The sequence below is a fragment of the Lacerta agilis genome, chromosome 15 (assembly GCF_009819535.1).
Source record: "Lacerta agilis isolate rLacAgi1 chromosome 15, rLacAgi1.pri, whole genome shotgun sequence".
NCBI lineage: Eukaryota > Metazoa > Chordata > Lepidosauria > Squamata > Lacertidae > Lacerta > Lacerta agilis.
In genome coordinates, this window is record NC_046326.1 from 36,572,798 (window position 1) to 36,598,042 (window position 25,245).

The 25,245-nt window shown below is 44.5% G+C and overlaps 1 protein-coding gene and 1 long non-coding RNA gene across 2 annotated transcripts in view; both read right to left on the reverse strand.

Annotated features, from left to right (window-relative positions):
* The window catches only part of LOC117059662, a 77,915-nt gene that overhangs the window by 39,402 nt on the left and 13,268 nt on the right, over positions 1 to 25,245 (reverse strand). The gene's annotated exons all lie outside the window — the stretch shown is intronic.
* Positions 20,885 to 21,737, reverse strand: CCDC182 (coiled-coil domain containing 182). The gene has a single exon (XM_033171376.1). It carries the CDS (start codon positions 21,622 to 21,624, stop codon positions 21,010 to 21,012), a length of 615 nt encoding a protein of 204 aa, XP_033027267.1. The 5' UTR covers positions 21,625 to 21,737; the 3' UTR covers positions 20,885 to 21,009.

The window sequence follows — 25,245 nt, forward strand, 5'->3', positions numbered from 1 at the left end:
GTGTTCTGTTATTTACAGTATTTTTTACATTTTTGTAGACTATAAGGCGATTCAAATCCTAGACCCACTTACATGGAAGTGAGCCTCACTGACCTCAGGCGGAATTACTTCTGAGAATACATGTGCAACACAGATCCTTGCCCTGAGGAGTTTTCACACTAAAATGCTACAGAGACGGCCCCAATCCTATACCTACTGACATGGCAGCAGTGGGATTATTTCACTGTAGATATGTTGCACTTTAACCCTAAATCCTTCCAGTATGAGTTTTTTAACCTTGGTCCAGTCACTGTGTCTTCACCTACTCTACTTCATAGTCAAAACAAAATAAAATAAAAAATTCCTTCCAATAGCACCTTAGAGACCAACTAAGTTTGTTCTTAGTATGAGCTTTCGTGTGCAAAGAAATTTAAATTATATTTGAATAAAAATGGTTGTAATTAAAATACCTTAGGGAAGTTCTTATAGGTTTTCGGTGTGTATTTAGATTTTAGGTTAAGTTTTCGTTTTGAAAGCACTTAGGATTAGAATTAAGTTTGTATGATAGTTTTTTCTTCTATGCTGAAACTGCCAAATATGATTTACAAATGAAATTCAGGGGGCACCAAGGGAAGTCAACCCAAGATGTTAAGAAAAAGTTATGATTGGATAAGAAATTTTTGTGTTTTGTATGTTGCTTGTTTATATGTTTTTTGTTTTTCCATAAAATGAATAAAAAGATTTATAAAAAGAAAAAAGAAAACTGAGATAATGCACAGAAAAGCTATTAATATTATTCCTCTTAATCACATATAAGTACTTTGGTGCAAGAGGTACTCATTTCCTGAAACTAAAGTCTGGAATGAAGCCGGTCAAAATTTTCTTCATCTCCTCATCCCTCCTCCTGTGTAGAACTTGCTGAAATGTGGGAACCCCAGTCCCAGATCCTCTACAACCACAACTGGGAAGGCAGCCAATGGGATGTTAAACCGGACTGAGTGCCTGAACACCTGCTGGTCTATCACTGCTGTTAAAATCAAGTGTCTGAACCTCCTCTTTCTCCACCTCACAGGGAGCAGACTTTCCTCCAGAAAACACAGGCAGTTACCATCCAAAACAATGTGACGTTAAAAAAAAAAGAACCCAGAAACATCATTTATACATTCCCTTCCTCGTTAGTCATTGCCAGGCCAGCTTCCCGATTCAGCTCTTCGCTACAGCAAATGCTGAGGCAGCAATCCACCACACAATCTTTCTTTTCCACTTTGAAAATTTAGGGACATTGTGAAACCATTCCACAATATATAGCGGGTCACGCCAAGGAGTTGGCATCCATCTTTGCCATCCATCTGCTGCCTAAACTCCATTGCTGCTTTTGCTGAGGTTTCTCTCTCGGTCATCACATTTATTCCTGACTCATATTCCCACCAATACCCCTGGTGGTTCCTACAATTTTGTTCTCAGACCTTCTAAAACCTTATTGCTGGGGTACTGCAAAGACTTGTGTACTATATAGTTAAAGCACTGTTATACCACTTTAAACAGTCATGACTTCCCACAAAGAATCCTGGGAACTATAGGTTGTTTAAAAGTTTCAAGAGTTGTTAGGAGACCCCTAGTCTCCCCATAGAGCTACAATTTACAGAGTAGTTTAATAATCTATCCCTCTTCTCAGGAAGCTTTGGGAATTGTTTATGTGTGAGGAGAATGCAGGTCTCCTAACAACTCTCAGCACCCTTTACAGAATTCTTTGGGGAAAGCCATGACACTTTAAAATACTATAAGAGGTAAAGGTAAAGGACCCTTGACAGTCAAGTCCAGTCGCAGACGACTCTGGGGTTCCGGTGCTCATATCGCTTTACAGGCTGAGGGAGCCGACATTTGTCTGCAGACAGTTTTTCCAGGTCATGTGGCCAGCATGACTAAGCCGTTTCTGGCGCAACGGAACACTGAAACCAGAGCAGCACACAGAAACGCCGTACAGTGCAGATGGAGCCTCATTCATGCAGGAGACTAATTATATATTTTCTTCAGCATATTGAAATTGGTAGGAGCAAGTGTCCAGCTAAGTCTCTTGGGCACCGGAACAATTCATATCATGCCCAACCATGGTTGTGAAAGCTTTAACTATGGTTTCTAACTGGCCAGCAAACTAGAATCCAAAAACATGGCTTGAAATTAGATAGCTAACTATGGGTTTGGCATGTGGACTGAACTGAAAATCCATAAGAAGTGGTCATTTCACTGCCTCCAAAAACAGCTGAAGCTTAAGGGATGAGATTGCTAAACAGGTGGAAAGGCTGTTCTAAATCATGTTCTCTGAACGTTTGAAAAACTCAAACCATCGTTTGACCAAGTGCTTTTTTCTGGGGGGACGCAGGGGTACGCATACCCCTAAACATTTTGTGAATCTAAGTTTGGCCTCATTGGGGGCAGTACTTCAAAATGAGTAGGAAAATGAGAGTACCCCTAAACATTTTTTTAGGGGGGGAAGCACTGGTTTGACCTATAATCTAGTTAGTATAATCTACTATTTGACTCCATGTCTGAACTGAGTCTTCCCACAATGCTGTATACCATATCTTAGTATAATCTACTATTTGACTCCATGTCTGAATTGAGTCTTCCCACAATGCTGTATACCATATCTGTATTTTAAGACGCAGCCATCTCTTCCAACAGTTTTGATGAATATGCTCACCTCTTTCCCCTTTATTTCCTTTTCCTTCAACTTTTATTCTTCCCCTTCTGCCAAAATTCCTGTTTTCTTCCAGCACTTTCTGCTTCCACCCTGCTTTTCTGAGCTGCCTTCAACAACCTCCTTGCCCACCATGTTTTCCCCAACTACCAGGTTTCTATTAAACTTCTATTAAAAATGAACCCCTGATTGGCTGCCCCAACATTCTGTTGGTCATTGTTGCCTCATAAAAGGAAGGGTGTGTCCACATTAGGGACATAGGAATCTGCTTCACATCAGGTCAGATTATTGGTCCATATATTGTCTGGTCTGGATGGAAGGAGCCCTTCAGAATCTCCAGCAGAGGACTTCCTCATACTCTGATCCCTTAGGATAGCCTTCCCTAAAACCTAGTGCCAAATTACAAATGGATTACAAATTCCATCACATGGGTGGATGGGAGCTTAGTCACCTTCATACTGTACATGTACAACATGTTTAAAACACATTCCCCAAAGAATCCTGGGAATTGTAACTTACCCCTCAGAGAGCTACAGTTCCCAGCACTCTTAACAAACGACAGTCCCCTTTGGGGGATGCCGCGTGCTCTGAATGAATGGTATGGGCAAGATCGTAGTCCAAAACATCTGAAGGACACTGCTTTAGAAAATTTCATTTTTAATGTAAGGTGGCGACCGGGTGTTAACAAAACTTAAGGTTGGTGGGGTGGTGCCCCGTTCACCCAAATGGACCAGTCTGCACTGGGTGGGAAGTCAAACTATCTCCCAGCCCCAGGAATGCTACAGCACAAGGTGCAGGCAGCCACCTGTGGTCCAAAGGTGTGTGTGACTCAAGGGTCCTTGGTAGTAACAGGGCTCCTGAGAAATAGAGACTCTCGAAGGCTGGTATAACCAATTGCTGCTGGGTCTGGGAAACCAGGAGCGTAGGAAACTGCCTTATACAGAGTCAGACCCTTGGTCCATCTGCCACTGAGCTGTGGACCCTCCCCATGCTACATGAGCTCTCCACCGAAGACTTAATTGCTGGAGCAATGCAGGCCATTGGGGCTGCACAGCTGATCTTGTGCTACTGACCCTGCTAATATCTTGCTTTTGGAATCCAGCTGACCAGTGTTTGACTTCACCTCTGTGCTACTAGGTCATGCCCATTCTTGCACAGCCTTGCTGTGCTTGACCTCCGCTTCCCCTGAAGGCCCACCATTCCTAGATTGCCCTGATATCTGACTGCTACCAGATCAAGGCTGGACAACCAGACCTAACCAGAGCAGCCACATTGGCAGAGGAAGATAGCAGCTGTTGTGCAAAACAGTTGGAAGGCACCAGTTTGGTGAAGGGGGTGCAGATTCTTAATCTTCCAAAATTTATTAAGGGTGGGTTACAGCAATATAAGATATAGCATTAAAAACAGATGACACGGGAATAGGGCGGGTTCTGCAAACACACATCTCAGGAGTCAAAGGCCAGTGCATCTTCAGCATTCACTGAAAGCTGTACAGCAAAGGAACCAGGGGAGGGAATTCCACATAGAATCATAGAATTGTAGAGTTGGAGGGGACCCCAAGGGCCATCCATTCCAGCCCCCTGCAATGCAGGAATCTTTTGCCCAATGTAGGGCTTGAACCCACAACCCTGGCATTAAGAGTCCCATGCTCTATTTACGGAGCTATCCCAGTTGTTCATACTGGATTCTCAAATATGAAATTCCTCAGGCAACAGCCACTGACATTGTGTTTTGGGACAAGAGCAACTGCCACTGCCCCACCCACATTTGCCTCTGGCCCCCAGAAAGTTATGCAAAGGGAAATGTGGCCCTTGGTCTGAAAAAGGCTTACCCCCTCCTGTACCACATAGAGATGACACAACACCTGTAGAGCACCACTCACAGAACTGAGATTCATTTTTGCAACAATCATCTATACTATGGCTGGACTTTATTTTGTCGTTCCTGTTTTCTCTTTCTTCAACCTTCTGTGTGCACACTTTAAAAGGTGTTTCTATCCTCACCCCACCTCTGGCAAACAACTCAGAAACCCACAGGGGTCCACCAAAGCACACGAAACCCATTAAAGTCCATCCATGTTGTCGTCGCTTTGACGCCAAAGCTGCGACTGTTTTCAGTCTGAAAGAGTTCTCTCCAAAACAGGCCTCCCTTTCCCACATTGCCATTTAGTTACAGTCTGTCGCCCGAAGGTCAAGCAGAAGAAGAAAAAAGCCCAATGCATTATTACAGAGGTGCCTGACAGAAACAAGTCATTCTGATATTGTTTTGGCCCCTAAGAGCTGTAGGACGACAGCTGCTGCTCACCTCCCAGGAACTGAAATCCTTGCAATACAGAGCCTGACATATTCTTGGCCTCGCTTATGAAGGAAATTGTCTGCATTCACTGCGACGCAAAAGGGCTTTGCGACCCGGCAGCCAAATTTAGACCCGAAACAACCCAGTGAGCTCAGGCCCCGTTTTTAGGGTTAGGATCTGAAGGATTACTCCTTGTCAATATCAGATGCCAGAGGTGCAGTCGAGGTCAGGGTGCAAGTCAATTTCCCGAAACAGCAGCTGTGGGGAGCCAGAAGCAGGTGCTGTCCATCAGGCAGGCTTGACCGACAGGCAGTTAGGCTCCGGAAATCAGAAGAACAGGTAAAGCAATATAGGGGTGTGGAATCTCGGGCCTAGGAGACGAATGTGGCCCTCCAGACCTCTTCATCTGGCCCTCTTACCTCTCCCCAGGCTACAAACCTCACCAGCTCTGCTCCGTACCCAGAGTGTTTTTGCCTGGCTGAGATGTGCATTTGACCTCTTCCTTGTCTGGATGGCGGGTACAATAGGGGGGAGTGAGTGTGTGTAAAAATTAGCCTACTTCGCAAAGGTAAACATTTGCATCTGTTGCTCCACCCACTTTTGCCTCCGGCTCTGCTCATGACTGGCTCACGGCCCCTAGTTGGGTGCTGCTCATAAGGGAAAGTGGCCCTCAGGGTGAAAAGGGTTCTCTATCCCTGCAATCTAACACGTAGCTCAGGCTAGGATTGCCATATTTCAAAAAGTGAAAACCCAGATACAAAAGTTGTTGAGTTGTGGGTTTTTTTTGCAAAAAAATAAAATGAAGTTTTTGGGCTATTTTTAAGGAAATTTGCCAAAACCTACACTTACAACATGGGTTTGCCATATGTTCGGATTTTCCCAGACATTTCAGCAATTTGTGCCTGGACACTGTTTCCGACAGGCGAATCCTGGCAATGTCTGGGAAATTCCAGATGTATGCAACCCAAGCTCAGGCTGGAGAGCCAAGCTCAAATCAGAAGCCCAGCAGCACCTGCATAGGCTCCCTAGGTCAACTTAATCCAGCTGGTCCGATCTCTCTCATTATAAGGGCTTTGCAGCATGCCACAAGCAGAGGAAGCAGCCTTACACTGGGTCAGGTTATTCCCTGTCTAGTCCAGCGTTACCTAAAAGAGCACAGAAAGGGCGAAAACAGCACCTAGCAATCCCATGAACCTTTGCAAGTGCAATCCCATGAGCCCTTGCACCAGCCGTTGAGGACTGTGGAGAGTTGGCATTTGAGCGAGCAGATTTGGAGGGAGTGACAGCGTTGTTTGCAAGCTTTTTCAGTGGTGTTCCCAATATGTGCGATTTCACTTAAATGTGCGGTGCCTCGGAACGTAACCCCTGTGTAAAATGGTTGCTGAATATGCACTGTTCAGTTTAACCAAGAAAGGTGTATGTGGGGGGGGGGGGAATAATGCACCCTTGTTTAAAAAAACAAAAATGGAAAAGAAGAAAGAATCCAGTTTAACCTTGCAATGTCCTCTGCAGCTCAAGAGGGTTTCTGTCATTTCCAGCTGGCTTTGTAGCCCTAAGGCTAACAGCAGCAGATGACCGGCTAACCCTTGGGGATCCCTCTTGTGGCCAATTTCTAACCATAAGACAAATTGAGGGGGCCTTCGTGTGCAGACAAGCTTTCGGCCGATCTGTTCAGCACTTCGCAAAGGCACTCAAATATCACAGCCACAGCAAGAGAAGGAGCGGCAGGCAGGGAGAGGCAGGAGCAGGCGAGAAACAAGCCAAGACAGACAATATATTCACAATTAGGCCAGATAATTTGCTTGCCTTGCGCTATCCAACCAAAAGACACACACAGTCCTGACCTACATGCTCCATTTCTTTCCTTTGTAAAAATAAAACAATAACACCCCCCCCGCCCCCACCCCCCAATTCCAGCTCTTCACTAAGACTATTTGCATGGGGAAAACGCCGAGCAGAATTTGCTATGATACATAACATTGCATCCCGCTGTTATTTCAATCTCATTACTGCATAAGCAACCCCGTACGAGAGATTAAAAACCATCTTCTCCTCTCGGTACTTACTAACAGCCTTCAATTTCTTTACAGTGTTGTTGGGGGGGGGTGTATTTTCACCCCCCCTTTCCCTTAACGCTATTAAAATGTATTTTGAACAAGAGGCTGACCACATAGAAGATAGCAAGGAATTATACGAAAGAGGTGGAAGGGGGGTGGAGTACAAGAGGAAAGTGGTGTTGACAGCTACTCGGGAGATTTGTACCGAAATGAGCAAAGCAGAAAACGTCCATGTTCCACCCCCCCTCCTCAGCTTATAAATGACACTCAGAAGCCACCTCGAATTTGGCAGGTGTGCGAATAACATTCATTAGAACCGATGCGACAGTGAAAGAACGTGTCGGTGCACCGATATACAAAAGTACAAGGCAGAGAAGCTGGAGGCTGGCCATTTGTTCTGTGTCATTTCCAGCTTGTGCGCACGTGTCAGACCCGTCCCCAGTTGAGCTCATCGTGTCCCCTGCCAGCCATACGTTCAGCCATCTGAACTGGCCCCTACAGGCATACAGCTCATCCAAGTAGGGAACAGGGGTGAAATGCAATTCATTTTGCACTTTCCAAAACAGTATGCGACCTGAAACACATCCATCCTTCGAAATTTGCACTTCTCTGAATTTTGCAATCTAGCTCTCCATCCAGGTAATGTGTACCAGAAGAATGCATATATACCACGGCAACGTGTACATATAAATACATACATTCGTGGAAATTACGTACAAAATGCATTGTGTGGGGGGAAATTTGCTTTGCAGAAAATGCATATGATGCCATGCGTATTCAGAGAAAATTGCACTAAGATGGTGACTGATTTTCAGGAGGACTTAAAAGAAAAAGTAATTGCAAACTGATGTGGAAATGTGCAGAACTGAAGAATGGAAAAGCGAGAAACTGAGAGGAGCCAAGATTGACAGATTTGCCCACTGCTACATCCACGTGAGAGGGAGCCTGAATGGTCCAAGATCACATGGAAGAGGCCTAAACAAATGTGTATTGGAAGTAGCTGGTGTGTGAAGAGGAGAGAGGAGGATGTTGCTACCAGGCATAATATACACCTCAATATGAGAGGAGTGTTCATATGAGCAACCCCTACTATTGCAACCTAAGTTGGTGTCTTCTCATAGGTATGGCCAATCAATTCCAAGGCTCAGTCAGATTTTTATCTTTTGTAACCAGTAGCCTTGAGCTTCTTGGAGGAAAAATGGGGTACGATTAAAGGGAGGTATACAATGCTATTTCTATTCCAGGTAGACCCATTGAAGTGAACACATGATTTAAGATTCAATAATTTAAATGGGTCTATTTGCAGGATGACCCATTAAAGGGAGGTATACAATGCTAGTTCTACTCCAGGTAGACCCATTGAAGTGAACACATATAACTTAAGATTCAATAATTTAAATGGGTCTATTTGCAGGATGACTTAGTTGAATACCACCCAATGACATCAACTGTACAAGCCTGTTTTAGGGATTAACACTGAGAGATCCATTGCGGATTTTTATAAGCTGCTCTTTTACGAGCAAATATATATAAAGGTTATATCCAGTGCTAGTCCAACTCAGACCCACTGAAATTGTGTAGACGTTTCCAAGCTGGATGGGACGATGATGTGGTTCAGAACCAGGCAGTTTCCTTTGTGTCCGTGGAAAGAGCTGACAGAATTTGCAGTGAGCTACCGTAGCTCAGTTCAAAAGGTCCACAGGTCAGTCTCCAGGTAGAGCTGGGAAAAGAGACCCATGCCTCAATCCCTGGCTGCCAGTCAGTGTAGACCAGCCTTTGTCAACCTGGTGCCCTCCAGATATTTCGAGCCACAACTTGCAAATTGTGTCATACACCCTTTGGGTTACATACAACTCACAAGTCTAATAAAGACCAGGAACCACAACTCCCATCAATGTCACCTGTATGGTGCTGGGGCGGTTGGGAGAACAGCTTTGCAAGCTGGGGCTGATGGGAGTTGTAGTCCAAAACCTCTGGAGGGCAAAGGCTACTGTAGGCAGGACATGAATCAGATGGGCCAAGGGCACAGCAGAAGGCAGCTTCCTGTTGTGGCTGTGAGGTCAAAATGTCAGCCGCTCATTTTGTGCACAGCAAGGCCCATGGGAAATGTGGCCAAATGGCACGTTTCTTCCCTCCTCTGCCCCACGTCGCATGTGCGTGATGAGTTACCCTCCTTGCGCAGGATGGAAGTCAGCAAGCAGTGCCCGGGGGCAGGTTTGACTCTTGCACAAGACTTGTATGTCCCGGCGATCAATAATATCGCTGGGCTGGAAAGAGAGAGAAAGGAAGGAGTGGTGGGGAAGGTTAGGCAAAAGGAACTTATTTTGCTTGTTTCTGTTGCTAACGTTTCCTCGCGGGCTGTCTCCGGCCCTGGACATTTAGCAATCCAGACAGGAGACATTACTGCTTAATTAGAAACGAGACAAACCGGGGGTGCACGTGGGGGTTGGCGGCTGGGCGGCGGGCGAGAGAGGGAGAGAGTCGCCATTTCGATCGTGTTGCCGAAGTAATTTGAGCTGTCACATTCAGCTGTCAGGAGTGGGTAATGGAGGCAGCCTTGGGGGGAAATCTCCACGGGGGGAATGCAATACCTCGGATTAAAGTAACCGGCCACAGTAGATCAATGCCTCTCCCTGCCAAACGCAGCTGCGGGCACATTTATCGGAGTGAAAGTAACGCCACACGGAGAGGCGGCGGGGAAGCGGAGCAAGTTTCCACCGGCGAAGGATATTATCCAAATTAGCCACTCAAGTATGAAGTGCTCAGGTTTTTGAAAAAAAAAAAGGTTTCCAGTGGTGTTAGAAGGGTTGTTTTATTTCTTATTTTTGGAGGGGGTGGTGGTGAGCTTTAAAACACACACATCAACAAGAAATATGCATATGACACATGCATGCAGTTCTCTGGAGCTTTGTAGAAGCCACACATCTGCTGAATTTGCAGCAGCACTTAAGAAATAACCCCCGTGATACAATGAGTGTAGTCTGCGCCCACCTCCAGTATCTGATTTATTTATATTTGTAAGACACGCTGTTCTAGAAGGCTCAGAAGAAGTTCAATAGGTAAAGTGTGTGGAGGACTGCAGCCCAAATATCATTTCACATATACAGGGCCAGATTTCGGTTTGATGGAGCCCTAAGCTACTGAAGGTAATGGGGCCCTTTATCTGTCCAGCTGTCCTTGGTAAACAACAAATTGTCACTGATTTTTGTTGTTGTTGTTGTTGTTGAATATATGCTATATGGTAATTTATGGACCTAATAGGTATTTAAAGCCATTTGCACATAACAAAATGTGTATTTTATCAAAGTAATTGTTGAACTGAAATACAATTAAGAAGTATATTAATAGTGAAATTTGGGGGGGGGGCAAGAGAGTGGGGCCCTAAGCTATAGCTTGTTTAGCTTATACGTAAATCCGGCATTGCACATATATGGTTATGCAGGACCAACCCAGGTCTCCCAGAGTCTCATAGATATCTCACAGAACCACAGAGTTGGAAGGGACCCTGAGGATCATCTGTAATTCAGGAAAATGCGGCTTTTCCCTTATGGGGATTGAACCTGCAACCTTGGTGTTGTCAGCACCATGCTCTGACCAACTGAGCTATCCAGCTATCTGCAAGTCAATTGCAACCCCAAACAGGTGAATCTGTATGATGGGTTCCCAAATGGTGGCCCATGGCCCACCAGTGATCCATTCAGGTGGTGCACAAACAGTGGGCTCAGTGGCTGTTCTGCATTATGAGAACCTGAAACAACCAGAGGAGGAGGGGCTTGAAATGAGTAGAAAGGATTAGCAGCAAAATTTATGGGAGGCTAGAATTACCGTACTTTTCCATCTAAAAGACACGCCCCGTGTAAATTTTTGCAGGCTCAAATTTAATAAAATGGGGGGAGATGGCACGGGGTTGTTGCTCCAATAAGCCATTGGAGCTTATTTTTTCACCATCACGGTATATCGCCTGACCGCGATGTCTGGTGATATACCACGATGTTGAATAGCTGGTATCGCCCAGCCCTACTCCTAATCCACTTTAATAGGGGCAACCTGAATTTGTCAGCATGCCACTGAATCCCGCCAGCAACATAAGCAAATCTAGAAACACTCTCAATGACTCCCCACCCCCAACAAAGGAAGAATGTGTACATACAGCAGTGTGCACAAGGGCAATTGCGGTCATATCAATGTGTGCAAATTTTTCACCTTACTTGACAGTGATAAATCATGCATCAAAGTCATGAAACGAGCAAATAAATGTAATAATGGGAAAAGAATATATGGAAATGTTGAACAAATGCAGGGAGGTGCCAGATACCCTATTTGCTGGGGGTGCCACTTAGTCTAAAGGTAAGGCTGGCCATGAGGGTGAGGAACATCCCCTCCAACATTTCTCAAATGAAAGTAGGGACATTCCATTCCCTAATGATAATTTTGCTATTTATACTCCACACATCTTACTGGGTTGCCCCAGCCACTCTGGGCTGCTGCCAACATATATAAAAACATAAGGAAACATCAAACATTTTTTTTAAACTTCCCTATACAGGATTGCCTTTAGATGGCTCAGGGGTCAGGTAACTCCATACCCTCCGACATTTCACCAATTAAAACAGGAACATCCTAAGGAAAAGCAGGACATTCCGGGATCAAATCAGAAACTGAGACGGCTTCTCTAAATCAGGAAAATAGGGACACTTGGGGGGTCTGGAAGAAGGAAGCCAGGTCCTGCGGTCAGCCTGTACATTCCACTACTTTGCCACAACAAACACTTCTGGTGCTTTCATTAGATATCCTGCTATCTCACAAGGGGATCTGAGGGAAATCCGATTTTAAAAGACAGAAAAACTGGGAAGGCACTCCATCTCACAGGGAGCAAATCGAAATTTAATCCTGGCTCTCTTTATATACAGTGTTGCATGGAACATTTCTCTTTGCTTAACGTTCAAGCACTGAGGAATAAGCTCGCTGAGATTGCTGTATCTCGTTTCCAAAAATCATCCCACAGGAGCCTGGGGGATGTTTAACAAGACGAAATCACGATATTGTACCACTCAGATTTATAAAACATTCTATCTTTGGCTGAAAAGCGTGTGTGTGTGTGTGTGTGTGTGTGTGTGTGTGTGTGTGTGTTACTGCCAGGAGTAAGGAGACCAAGTCAGGACAGGAAGAACAGTGAGGAAGCAGCAGATGACCCTGGGGTTGGCAGGGCATCTCGCCTGCAACCCCACATACATGCATATTAGAGTAAGCTCCACTGAAGAGAGTGAGGCTTGCTTCTGAGTAAAATGCATAAGATTATCATCGCCAAGCTAGAGTGATGCAGGCCCCAAGTGGAGAAGCAGACGTAGCAGAGAGTGGATGAGCATATGAAGTTGGGGGAACTATCGGCATTCCCACTGGTGCATTTGCAAAGCCCCAACAGATGCAGGTGTCAGGAGGGGCAGCTTCACACACACCCCTGGCCTAAATGAGCATGGTTCCTGAGTTTTGCTGGAGCACCTATGAGAAAAGTGCTAAGCCATTGCCCTTACCCTTCTCAGTGACATTAAAAGGAAAATAGTACAGGTCCCAAAAAAATTTTTTTTAAGCTGTACACAGGCTTATTTACTGGCTCTGTTTTCTGAACCTGCCAAACCCATTCAGCTTGTAGCATAAGCAGTTGTTGTTGTTGTTTAGTCGTTTAGTCATGTCCAATTCTTCGTGACCCCATGGACCAGAGCACACCAGGCTCTCCTGTCTTCCACTGCCTCCCGCAGTTTGCTCAAACTCAAGTTAGTAGCTTCGAGAACACTGTCCAACCATCTCATCCTCTGTCGTCCCCTTCTCCTTGTGCCCTCAATCTTTCCCAACATCAGGGTCTTTCCCAGGGAGTCTTCTCTTCTCATGAGCATAAGCAGTACTTGCCCCCCAAAAACCTGTCCAACAGAATTGAGATGTTGCTTTACCCAACTTGAACAACTGGGAAGCATGGCCTTTGTTGGTGCATAAATTATCACCCTGGGAAGATGTCACCCACACTGCCCACCAAATGCTTCCTGAGCTTCCATCACATGTCCATCGTGGTGGGAAAGGAGGTAGGGCTGGTTTGCTTAGCCAGTTGGTAATGAGACTGACATATGCAAACAGAGGTTAGCCTTCATGATACACACAGGAGATGTTATCAGTTTAAGTTAAGGAAGAAAATCAGTGTTATCCAAAAAGGGGTGTGGGAAGATCTGGCTTCTTAGAGTCATATAGTTGAAAGGATCTAGTCAAATGTCCCACAGTTGAAGGAAACAAGTGGGCAGAATTGCTGCTGTGCTTAGGTCCTCCTTGTGGGCTTCTCAAAAGCATCTGGTTGGCCACTGTGAGGACAGGATGATGGACTCGATGGGCTGCTGGCCTGATCCAGCAGGCTCTTCTTGTGTGCTCATGTTTTATGGTGGGTGGGTGTTAGACAGGAGCCAGAATACCTAGCTCTGAACCCTCCTTCTGCTTCCTAAAGGCATCCCAACTCTAGGCAGGCTCCAATACTGGACATTAACTCAGCTAAGAAGTCACAGCCAGGTGGAAGCTTCAGCAGATGCACTCATCTGAACCTTTTACACCCTCACATCTGGCAAGAGACCCCAGACACCTGCCTCCTTAGACTAGTGTATGCAGTGCAGGGTGCCACCCTAATGATGACCAGGAACCAGCTTGCAATGGTCTGGCTGGCCTCTGCAAGAACAAGGGTCTGAAGCCGCTGGTTCCATCTACTGATCTAGCAAGGCTTTGCTTGGGTTGTTATGCATGGTTTGGCGGCCCACTTGGCAGCACCCACACAAATTGTTGCAGCCCACACTGGTGGCCTCCTGTTTTTAGCCTGGTGTGTCCCCGGAGGATTCTTTCTTCTTGGACTTTTGCCCTGCTCCCAAGCCTAACCCAATGGCATTTGCAGTGCAGACACACCCCTCAATTCTTTTCTGTGCGAAAGAAGAGCAGAAAATCATTCAAATATGTTGTCAGGCTAAACCAGGTTCTGTTTAGGGAAATAAATGAAGTGGGGGGCTTGGGTTTCCCCCTAAGGGCATCCGAGTTTTAAATAAAACATCTAATTGCCATTCCATATTCATGAAGCAGGTTTCTGTCAAAATTACACCTGTCATGAGATGCGTCTGCTTTGTTTTCTTGTGGGGGAAGATTGCTGTTCTCCATTATAGGCAGTTTGTTTGTTTCAGCCTGGCTTTCAATATATTTTGGGGAGAAACATACATATAATTTATGAAAAGCTCCATTGTTACCATATGTTGTGCTCGTATCTTTGTACAGGAAATGAGTAGCCTTTAATCTGTATAATTACAGTAAAGAGGAAAGAATAGCTTAGTGGCGTAATTATATTTAAACTGAGGAAAATAAGATTAATTTCCTCACCTGTAAGAAAGGGAGTAGTCGTGGCAAATCTGAGTCAGTGCTGTATTTATTCTGGGTTTATTTGGAACTACGCAAATGACAGTTAACGGATGGACTTGCAATTTAAAACACACACTCACACGACTTTCCCTTCCACGCAGTTGCAAGCAGTCTTGCACAGGCCTGGCAGGGCCCCCAGAGCCAGCCATCAGCTCCTCTTATAATCAACATTTACCCAAATTAGTCCACTATGGAGCTCAAGGCCGATCAATGCACTCCAAGACCAATCAATCGGAACAAGGAAAATAGAATTATACAAAATGATGGATCTGTTAAGAACTGCGGTAGGCGACACACAGCCCACAGGCAGGCAGGCAGGCAGGCCCCAAGACACCCACGATGTCTTGTCAGGATCTGAAATATCCTACTGTCTCCATTACATTTGTAGTTCATATAGTCATAGAGTTGGAAGGGACCCGGTGGATCATCGAGTCCAACCCCCTGCAATGCAGGAATATGCACCCATACAGGGATCAAACCCATGGGCTTGGCATTATCAGCAGCATGTGAGAAAAGGGACAGTGTGGGCACAATTCCTGCCCAACAAACCACAGTTTATCAGACCAAGATAGGAAGATCTGAACTGGACCTATTCTACATGTTAACAACATGCTATAGTTCAAGCATAGGGCACACCCATTACCTGGAAATCTTGAACTGAGCAGCACTATAAAAATGGCTTAGAAACAACTTACCAAACTGTAAGCCCATCTAGCTCAGTAATGTCTACTCTGACTGACAGCAGCCTTCCAAGGGTATCAGATAGGCAGAGGCCTTTGAAGTAGAATAATGATCAATTTTGAAGGAAGTTACAGGTAGGTAGCCGTGTTGGTCTGCCATAGTCAAGACAAAATAAAAAATAAAAAAATTCCTTCCAGTAGCATCTTAGAGACCAACTAAGTTTGTTCTTGGTACCAGTAGGAGCTTTTGTGTGCATGCACACTTCTTCGGGTATCTGATTCTGAAGAAGTGTGCATGCACATGAAAGCTCATACCAAGAACAAACTTAGTTGGTCTCTAAGGTGCTACTGGAAGGAATTTTTATTATTATTTAATTTTGAAGGAGTTCATCCTAACAGTGGTCATGACCTCACATGACCCAACCCATCAAAGAGCAGCAATACACAGTAGAACTGCAACTGAACTTCATAGTGCTTACTTCCGGATGGAAAACACATTGAGCTAAACAAAATGACCTTTAACCACCTGAAATGCAAACTTTTAAAGTAGTAGAGCAAATAATCTTGCAAGGAACTGTTAAAACTGCTAGCATGAACTAAGATCACCATCAAAGAAAAGGAAAGAGTATTCAGTCACCACTTTTATTATCATTTCCAGGACTCTGGCTTCCTCTATGTTAATCTATCACAAACAAAGATGAAAGCTTCATTATCACCTCATTCACTTGCCAAAGCCAGAATAAGCCATCGATTACCCTGGAACTGTGGCTAGAACATCATCGCTTCCTGCTCTGGAAAAGAAAAGAAAAAAGACCCCACACCCCCACCTGCCCTCCACTATAGCACTGCGCTTTCCCCATCACCAGCCACCAGATCCCTTTTACTGGAGATATTTATTTATTAAATTTGTATACCGCGCTTCATCCATAGATCTCAAGGACTGAACCGGCACGCGATAGCAGATAGTGAGCTAAGGAACCTCTACAAATTCTTACTACCGGGTCAAAACAAAATCGAAAATTCTTTCTAGTAGCACCTTAGAGACCAACTGAGTTTGTTCCTGGTATGAGCTTTCGTGTGCATGCACACTTCTTCAGATACCGGGTAACTCTTTCACAGGAACATAAGCTACTTTAAAGCCAACTCAGACCATCAAGTCTACCTAGCAAGATAATACCTGAATACCTGAACAGAACTCTAGGTTTCAGGCAAAAAGGCTGAACGGAGATCCTCCTGCAGGGAACTGTACCATCACTTGGAACTCATACCTACTGCAGGTACTCACAGACTTCCTACCACACAGAGGTTCCATTTGAGTCTGTAGTGTGAACCAAGTCACTACTACAGTCAACTGGAGCCGGCCAAACAGGGGGCAGAGACGAGATTTGCTAGACCAGTTGTCCACACTTCTTATTTTTAAAAAATAAATGATTATTAGTTTTCCAATATTATTCCAATAATGGTCCCCTTATAACAATGTCAATTCATATCCAATTAATGCAATTATTAATACCAATTATTCAAATACCAAATTATACATTTTAATTAAAGTGCCCCCCCCACATGCTAGAGTTGACGGCTTCCTAAGTTTTTTCTTCTTTCTAATCGCATGTGCTCTTAAATTTCCTGGCTCGACGGCTTCTCTCTGAATGTAATGTGTGTATGCTAAACATACCATATTAAGGCTCCTCTCAGGCAGATCAATTTTTAATGTGGAATTTGCAAAGATTGACTCGGGGATGCATTTAAAATTGGAGCATTAGCCGCAGGTGGCCATTTCTGAGACACAACCGAAGCCGTCTGATTATTTAGCAAGCTAGCATTTTGTAAATTTTAAATCTTAGGCAGGGCTATGGGGCCTTCTGCAGCGTGCAGGCACCCGCTCCTAAATGTGTTGACTTTTCTCTTGTTTGTGTGTTGTTTGGTTTGTTCTGGTATTAAGCTGGGATGGATGATTAATTATTTATCTGCCATGTACGATTAGCCGGCTGGATCTCTTTAGCGGCGGTTCTGTTTTGTTTCAAACTGGCTGTCAGGCAGAGTAGCATCAGCATCAGGTAAGGAGGTGGGGGCGTAGCTGGTGTGGAAAGTGATGGGAAAAGAACCCAGATTCAATTGCAAAGTGGTTCTCAAAGAGCAAGGCAGGCCTCTCTCTGGAGGAGGTGTAAGCAGATGCTAGAAGAGGCAGGTCCAGCTCTGAGGACATTTCAGCAAGGTGGGCTCTCTCCTACATTGGTTGCCTTCCAGCCACCATTTTAGATTTCCTACAGTGCCCCTGAACACCTGGCAGTGTGTCCTTCCAAGGCATTCAGTGGTGGCTGGTCCCTAGTGGGGCAGAAAAAGCAGGGCAGCATACAGTACATATACCGGTAGGCACTTTCACACACACCCTTTTTTTCTACTGGTACTCCTGTACCATTAAACGCAGCCTGGGATGCAGAAATTAAACAAGTGAAGCTATTCATGGCATGGTTGTATCAATGGTGGGGAAAGCTTCCAACTTGAAGTTCTGCATGTATGCTTAGAACTAAGTCTCAGTGTAATGAAGAAGCTGTACTCCTCAAAGTAAAGCGGCACCCATCAACTTATGTCTTGCATATCAGCCTGCTCCTTAAGCAACAGGAGTAGAGCTCGTGAAAAGAAGTTCGCAATCTTGCTGCATCTAAAAAGATGTAGGACTGCAGCCTAATAAGGCTTAGGGCTGGAAGATCTCAAGTACCTCATGAACTTGGGATCCAAATACTTAAAAGAGAACACTCCTCAATACCAACCATCTCAGATACTACAATTGACAGGTAAGGCCTTGTTGGTGCCTGGCTGGCACTGACCCATAACAGGGCATTTTAAGTGTTGGTTCCTCAGTTCTGGAATGCCCTCCTTAGTGAGGTGTGTCAGTCTCCATCTTAGCTTTCAGGGAGAATTTGAAAACATTCCCTTTTACCCAGGCATTTGGCAGCTGAATGGTACTGTTCCTAGCAACCCCAAGATCACTGGATGGAAGTATGTTTCTGACTGCTTTTAGATGGTTTTAACTGTAAATGATCACTGCAGATGCACATGATCACTGCAGATGGTGACAGCAGTCACGAAATTAGAAGACGCCTGCTTCTTGGGAGAAAAGCAATGACAAACCTAGACAGCATCTTAAAAAGCAAAGACATCACCTTGCCAACAAAGGTCCATATAGTTAAAGCTATGGTTTTCCCAGTAGTAATGTACGGAAGTGAGAGCTGGACTATGAAGAAGGCTGATCGCCGAAGAATTGATGCTTTTGAATTATGGTGCTGGAGGAGACTCTTGAGAGTCCCATGGACTGCAAGAAGATCAAACCTATCCATTCTTAAAGAAATCAGCCCTGAGTGCTCACTAGAAGGACAGATCCTGAAGCTGAGGCTCCAGTACTTTGGCCACCTCATGAGAAGAGAAGACTCCCTGGAAAAGACACTGATGTTGGGAAAGATGGAGGGCACAAGGAGAAGGCGATGACAGAGGATGAGATGGTTGGACAGTGTTCTTGAAGCGACTAACATGAGTTTGGCCAAACTGTGAGAGGCAGTGAAGGATAGGGGTGCCTGGCGTGCTCTGGTCCATGGGGTCACGAAGAGTCGGACACGACTGAACGACTGAACAACAACAACAAACTGTAAATATTTTTATAATGTTTTGACTGTTTTATAATGTTTTTGCTTTTTTCCATTTTTAAAGTGTGCTTCTGTCTGCCATCCTGAGCTCCTTTGAGAGGAAGGGCAGGATATAAATTCAATAAATAATCATAGCTTGCCCAGGTAACAAGAGCTTCCTACAGGGCGCACCTGTAGCTCCCTGTGCTATCAACAGAAAGGCAGGGTGCTGCCAATCTGGACCCACCTAATCCTGCAGAACCATCAACTGCAGAAAATTTTAACAAACAGTAGAGCTGTCATGATTGGGCCAAAATGGAAGAAAAAAAATACAGTTCCATGCCACTTTTATGTAAGTTGCTTGGAACTTTCTGCCGACTCTCAGTAATAGTCATGTGAGACCTTGGCATTTTGGACAGTGATAAGATTAAAAGATAACATTATACCAGCAGCATAAATAGAGAGCCATTTGTCTTTTGAAAGCAGTGCTATGGGATGGGATGAGAAGAATAACATCACAATGGCAGTAGAATTATAAATGCGTTTGGAATGTTTGTAAAGGGTGTGCTGGAAAAGCAGGGGCCCCAGACGAGTTATGTACAGGGTTCCCCTACATAAATAATGACACTGACGTAAAGATGGGAAATTCCACCCTCCTGGCCCAGTTTGCTGGTCAATATAAGATGTGTTCAAATAATCCTTTGTTCTCTTTCTACCTGCTGTCTATACTATTCTGCTTGGCCTGCTTTCATCTAGCTGAAGGCTACAAGATCCTGGCCCGCAGTCACAGATGGGAAGCTGTGAGCTTCATTCCCAAACACTGAGATGCTACAAAACTGAGGAATTCTGTGTCACAACTAGATGGGCTGGAGGAGGTCAAATGGTCAACTAGAACAGGAAAAAAACAAAGTGTGATTCCTTTTTCTATGCAGTTCTAATGATATTCTTAATGCCATTCTTAAACTGTGTTTTCCAAAGATACTGTGTTGCTATATATTACGTTGATTTATACCACTTTGTGTTCTCCCAAATTCAAAATACCATCAGCTTCCATGTGGAGATAATGATAATGAAGAATTATAACCAATTCCTTGTAAACGTAGAGATTTTATTGCAATCAAGTAGTATAGATGCTTTGCTACATTAATAAAAAAAATAAACCAATCTATATGTTTCAGTTACAGTCTTGAGCCTGTAGTCTTTTATCACTGATCATGGTTCATATCCACACAAACATTTAAAGCACATACCTTCCACCAAAGAGCCCACAGAGCTCACAGAGCTACTATTTCCAGCCAGTGTGGTGTAGCGGTTAAGAGTGGTAGACTCGGAATCTGGGGAACCGGGTTCGTGTCTCCGCTCCTCCACATGCAGCTGCTGGGTGACCTTGGGCTAGTCACACTTCTCTGAAGTCTCTCAGCCCCACTCACCTCACAGAGTGTTTGTTGTGGGGGAGGAAGGGAAAGGAGAATGTTAGCCGCTTTGAGACTCCTTCAGGTAGTGAAAAGCGGGGTATCAAATCCAAACTCCTCCTCCTCCTCTTCTTCTTCTTCTTCTTCTTCTTCCTCCTCCTCCTCCTCCTCCTCCTCCTCCTCCTCCTCCTCCTCCTCCTCCTCCTTAGACTAAAGTTTCCCTTGGGAGAAGAAATGAGCTTTAAATGTTTTGGCATGGGTGTGACCATGCTTTACTCTCTGTCTCAGTTGCTAATGAGCAATTTTGAACCCTGATTAGAGGACCCATTAACGCTATTGTATTGGCTGGGAATTGGCAGGGTAAAGACTAACACTGTTTGTATTTAACAGGTGTGAGATGGAATAGGGTCTTTCTTTCTGGGGCATTCTGCCCCTGCATGTCTCTCCCCATGGAAGCTTGCCTGGTGCCATCTCTGTTATCTCCTTGGCACCAGCTGAATAATTTTATTCATCCAGGCTTTTCAGAATGTTTAGTATGTTGCAATCTTACACTGTATTAATGTTTCTTAAGTAGCATTTCACTCATCCTGCTCCCAAGAAGAGAGGATACATTTCCCAAAAGCAGTATATAAATGCTTAAAATAAACAACCTACTGTATTTCTTGTGTCAACTAGAATCTCTCTCTTTGCACCATTAAAACAATAAATAAGCTGGGGAACAAATAATTAGTTTATTACCTCCAAAGTTCACAAGATTACTCAGGTGTGCTAGAAAGCATGGAGCATTAGGATGCACAGTGTCTATATGTTATTATGATTACTTATCCTCATTTTGTTTCATTCCCATCCCAGTCCTTCGTAAGTCCCTGTTGACGTTTGGTCCTCTGACCCAAGTTCGAGGGCAAGACTTTTGTTTCCTCTCTCACCGATTGCAAATTGCAACTGTGCTGGGTTTCTCCAATCTTTGGTCCATTTCTGGACCATTTCCTCCAGCCAGGTCCACTTCTTGAAAAAAAAGTTTTCCATTATCACACATCTTTTGCGTAGATCATTCTCCCTGGGCAGCAGGAAGGACAGGACTTTGCTCCGTGCTGTGCCTTTGTCCTCTTCTACCCTCAACCTCTGCTCCACGTTGCAGATTCTGGTTTCGAGCCTGGCCACCACTTCCGTCAAGTAACCCAAGATGCCCTCCAGCTTTACCAAGGTGCCCGTGACTTTGTCCTGGAAGTTCTTCATGTCCTCCTGCGTGTTCTTCAGGTCATGGCACAATTTCCCCAAATCCAGGGCATATTGGGTGCAAACTGCAGAAGTCATGGTGGAGAGGAGGCAGGCTGAGGTGCTCTGAGCGAGGCCACTCAAGACTGTCTTACCAGATGGAGACTCTGAATGGTGTTCTTGGGACTGTTCCCCTGACTCCATCCCAACAAGCTCAAAGCTTCCCCAGGTTTCCATCTAGGTCTTAAAGGTAGTTCAAGGGCAAGGGAAATGAAGCTCCCCAGGTCCTGCAATCCCCATGGCTCCTCCTGAAGTCATCCTAGCTAAGGCCAATTATAGGTCATAAGTGGGCTCGAGCTATGACATTGTGACCTCAGAGTCAAATCAGCAAATGGCAGGGTTGGTTGCATGACATATGCCAGGCCTGCTGCTTAAATAAAATGGACTTTGTCAGACCATACTTGCCCAATTGAATCATGTGCAGCTATTTTCTAATCTTCTGATTTTGTGAGTTGTGGAGATTTATTTCTTACAGGTTGTTGGCCTATTGTTTTTATTTCAGTTTCTACTCCTGATCAGCAAGAATGAGAGCATTGCAATAGGCTTGCTGTTGTGCTGTAAAGAGGGAACTTTCTTCTCTAGTTCAGTAGTAGACAACATGCTGCTCTTAAAATATTTTGGACTACGACTCCCATCAGCCCCAGCCAGCAATGGCTAATGATCAGGGAGGATGAGATATGTAGTCCAGAAACATCTGAACAATGCTATATTGGTCATCCCTAGTCAGACAGTCGCTTTTGGCAGCTGATGGCTACTAGCTACCATGTATTTATTTACAAACATTTATATATTCCCCTTCCTCAAAACTGATTCCAGGACTATTAATGTTTTTGAAAGTACTTCTATATTAAACTGGAGCGGGGGTAACCAAGCCAACAGAAAAAAAGAGCACCCAATATTCCATATCTCTTATTTAGGTGGCGCCTTGCTGTAAGAGTTTTTTTGGGGGAAATCTTTTCATGTATCAAGGAAAGCAGTCACCTTGCCAGAGAAACCTTGGGCAAAAAAGCACCTGTATTGAGGAGCCTAGCATGCAAAATTATTTAATTGCTTTAGTCAAGTTAAAAGCCTGACAGTTTAATCGGCTAAAATAATTTCAATAATTTGACAGCACGATCATTCTTCCCTTCTTAAAAGACATCCCGGCGGCCAAGCCCAAAATGGGAAATGCCTAGAAGTTTTGCCCACCCACATATTAAGTCCTCCACACGCACCCAGCCCTGTATAACTTAGCTAAAGGTTCTCCTCAGAATATTTGTGACTACTGTGTCCTCCTTAATTTTAAAGGTCCCAGGAGAGATAAAGTCTTGTTCTCCAGAGGAGGCTATTTGGCAGCCTAATTCTTCTCCCCGCCACGAATTTCACAAGGCTATAAGCCGAAATGCTGCTTCTTTAGTTTCATCCCATTAGTCCTCCTAATACCCCTGTGGATTGGGCTAAGCAATTCTTCTGCCTTGTTGGTGGGAGAAATGATCATAATGCTGAGTTTTTGCTTCTGCCTGAAAAGGCTTTAATCCCCACAGCTCCATTCTCTGTGAGAGTCAGTCCTTGGCATTTTCAAAAAGTGAACAATGTGATAACTCCCCCCGCCCCCCCACAGAGCAGCATCCAAAACTTCTCTACAACTCGATGGATCTGGGTAGCTACTTTAAGGACATGTTGGCAATGGGGGGGGGGGATAAAGCCCCCACAAAGGCTTCTGGGAAAGAGACTGTCATCCAGCTATGGGGAAGTTAAGGTCAGGAGCCTGAAGCACCGCCACTCCTCCTAGCCTTGCAGGGACTGTCAGATTTGTTACAGATATTATGTAAAGTTCACTCTGGAGCCTTTCTGGATAAAGAGGAGAGTGGATGGAGGTTTAAATAAATAAACAACAACTAAAATAGGTTTAGAAGCCCTCTGCACACAGTGCCACATTTACACGAATCTAATGCACACCTCCATTTTCAAAACCTTAAAACCAAAAAAAGGGGTATTTGCTGCCGAATGCAAATGTGCCATCAAATCTAATGCGCACCCTAATTTCCGTGACGTAATTTGGCCAAAAAAGGATCACATTACATTTGGGTAAATGAAGTATTTTGAAACCAAAAGCGTGACTAAATATTTCTGAGGAAAGTTTCGCTCTTGGGCAGGGGTTGTTGTGTTTCTTTCTGTTAAAGTGTAAGGTCCTAAATATAGCATCCTGATGGCATCAGCCCTATAAAACAGAAATGTCCCCTCCCCATGGATCACCGTATCCATTAGGCTGAGCAAATATTTTCCTGTTCTGTCCTTGTAATTCTGTTTTGATTGATCCTTCTACACGCTAAGGGGAAAGTGAGAATGGGGCTCACGCCTGGCCGAAATGCCAAGAGGTAAAAAATATACGTGTTTGCTCACTGCGCTGGGCATGGAATGCTTTTATCTCTGTAGGGGGTGGAATTTTAGACTGCAGAGATCTGGGTTCAAATCATCAGTATTGGTTTCCCCAGTTCTTCTGAAGCTCACAAGCAGAAATCCAGTGGCCCACTGGCCACACAAATAAGGGCTTGAAGCTCACCTATTTTTACTGGCTATTTTAGGCTATATCCGTACCATACTTGTAATGTACTACTATTCCACTTTAAATTGTCATGGCCTTCCCCAAAGAATCCTGGGAACTGTAGTTAGTTAAGGGTGCTGCAAGTTGTGAGGAGACCCCCATTCTCCTCCCAGAGCTACAATCCTGAGAGTCATTAACAACCAACCCCTCTTCCCAGGAAACTCTAGGAATTACAGCTCTGTGAGGGGAATAGGGGGTCTCTCTTAGCATCTCTCAGCACCCTTAACAAACTACAGCTCCCAGGACTCTTTGGGACCACTCACAACTATTTAAGTGGTACAAGAGGACTTTAAATCTATAGAGCACAAATGGCCTTAACCTGCTGCTGTGAAATGACTGGGAATCAGAAAAATTTGGTGCAAATTGCCTAGAGAGCTATTTGCAGATCAGCAGATCCTACCTAATCTATCTTCTGACTGCCTCTGACGTAGTGTGTGGCTGAAAATCCTAATTGTTTCTTAGGAAGACGGTAAACAGGGTGGTACTTCTTCCAGATGAATTACCGTAAGCCAGGTAAGAACGGTGTGATCTTGTAAACAAAGACACACTGCGAGTTCAGCTGGAAAGCTTTTATACTGACCCAGCTGGAATTCCATCAGGAACGAGGGCAGAAGGTGAAATCAGAAATATAACAAGTTGATAAACCATCTTCTCTCTCTGTTCCATCTCATCTCCAACATGCTGTGTGTATGTGTGTGTCTTAAGAAAACCCGTGCCGAAGATTTCCATCCATCCAACCTCATTTTTTGGTAACATTTTTATTTCAGATTACTGCCCCATAGCTGGAGAGAGGACAACTTTATTAGGCGTGAGTGACACAGCTGTCTCCTGATTTTGGGGGTGTGTGTGTGTGTGCTTCTTGACAGTTATAGATATTCCTCTGAGATACAGCAGAATATTGGGGGGGACGGAAATGAAAAAGATTATATAAAGAAAGTAATACTGAGCAATTTCTAGTAAAGAGTCAAAGAACCGTATAATTCAACATTTATATATACAAGGCTTTGAGGGAGCTGTTAGAAAACATAAAAAAACAGACTGGAGAGGTGGCATTAAGGGTTGTTTTTCCTTGGTCCAGATCAGTGTTTTTTAAACTTTCCAGATAGGGAATGTTTTCCACGCTGAAGTGGTTAGAATGCAGGACTAGGACCTGGGAGACAAGGGTTCAAATCCGCACTCAGCCATGAATCCCACTGGGGGTACTTCTCAGCCTA

Excerpts from the sequence above, each read along its gene's own strand:
- CCDC182 (XM_033171376.1), bottom strand. The coding sequence starts at position 21,624 with ATGGAAACCTGGGGAAGCTTTGAGCTTGTTGGGATGGAGTCAGGGGAA.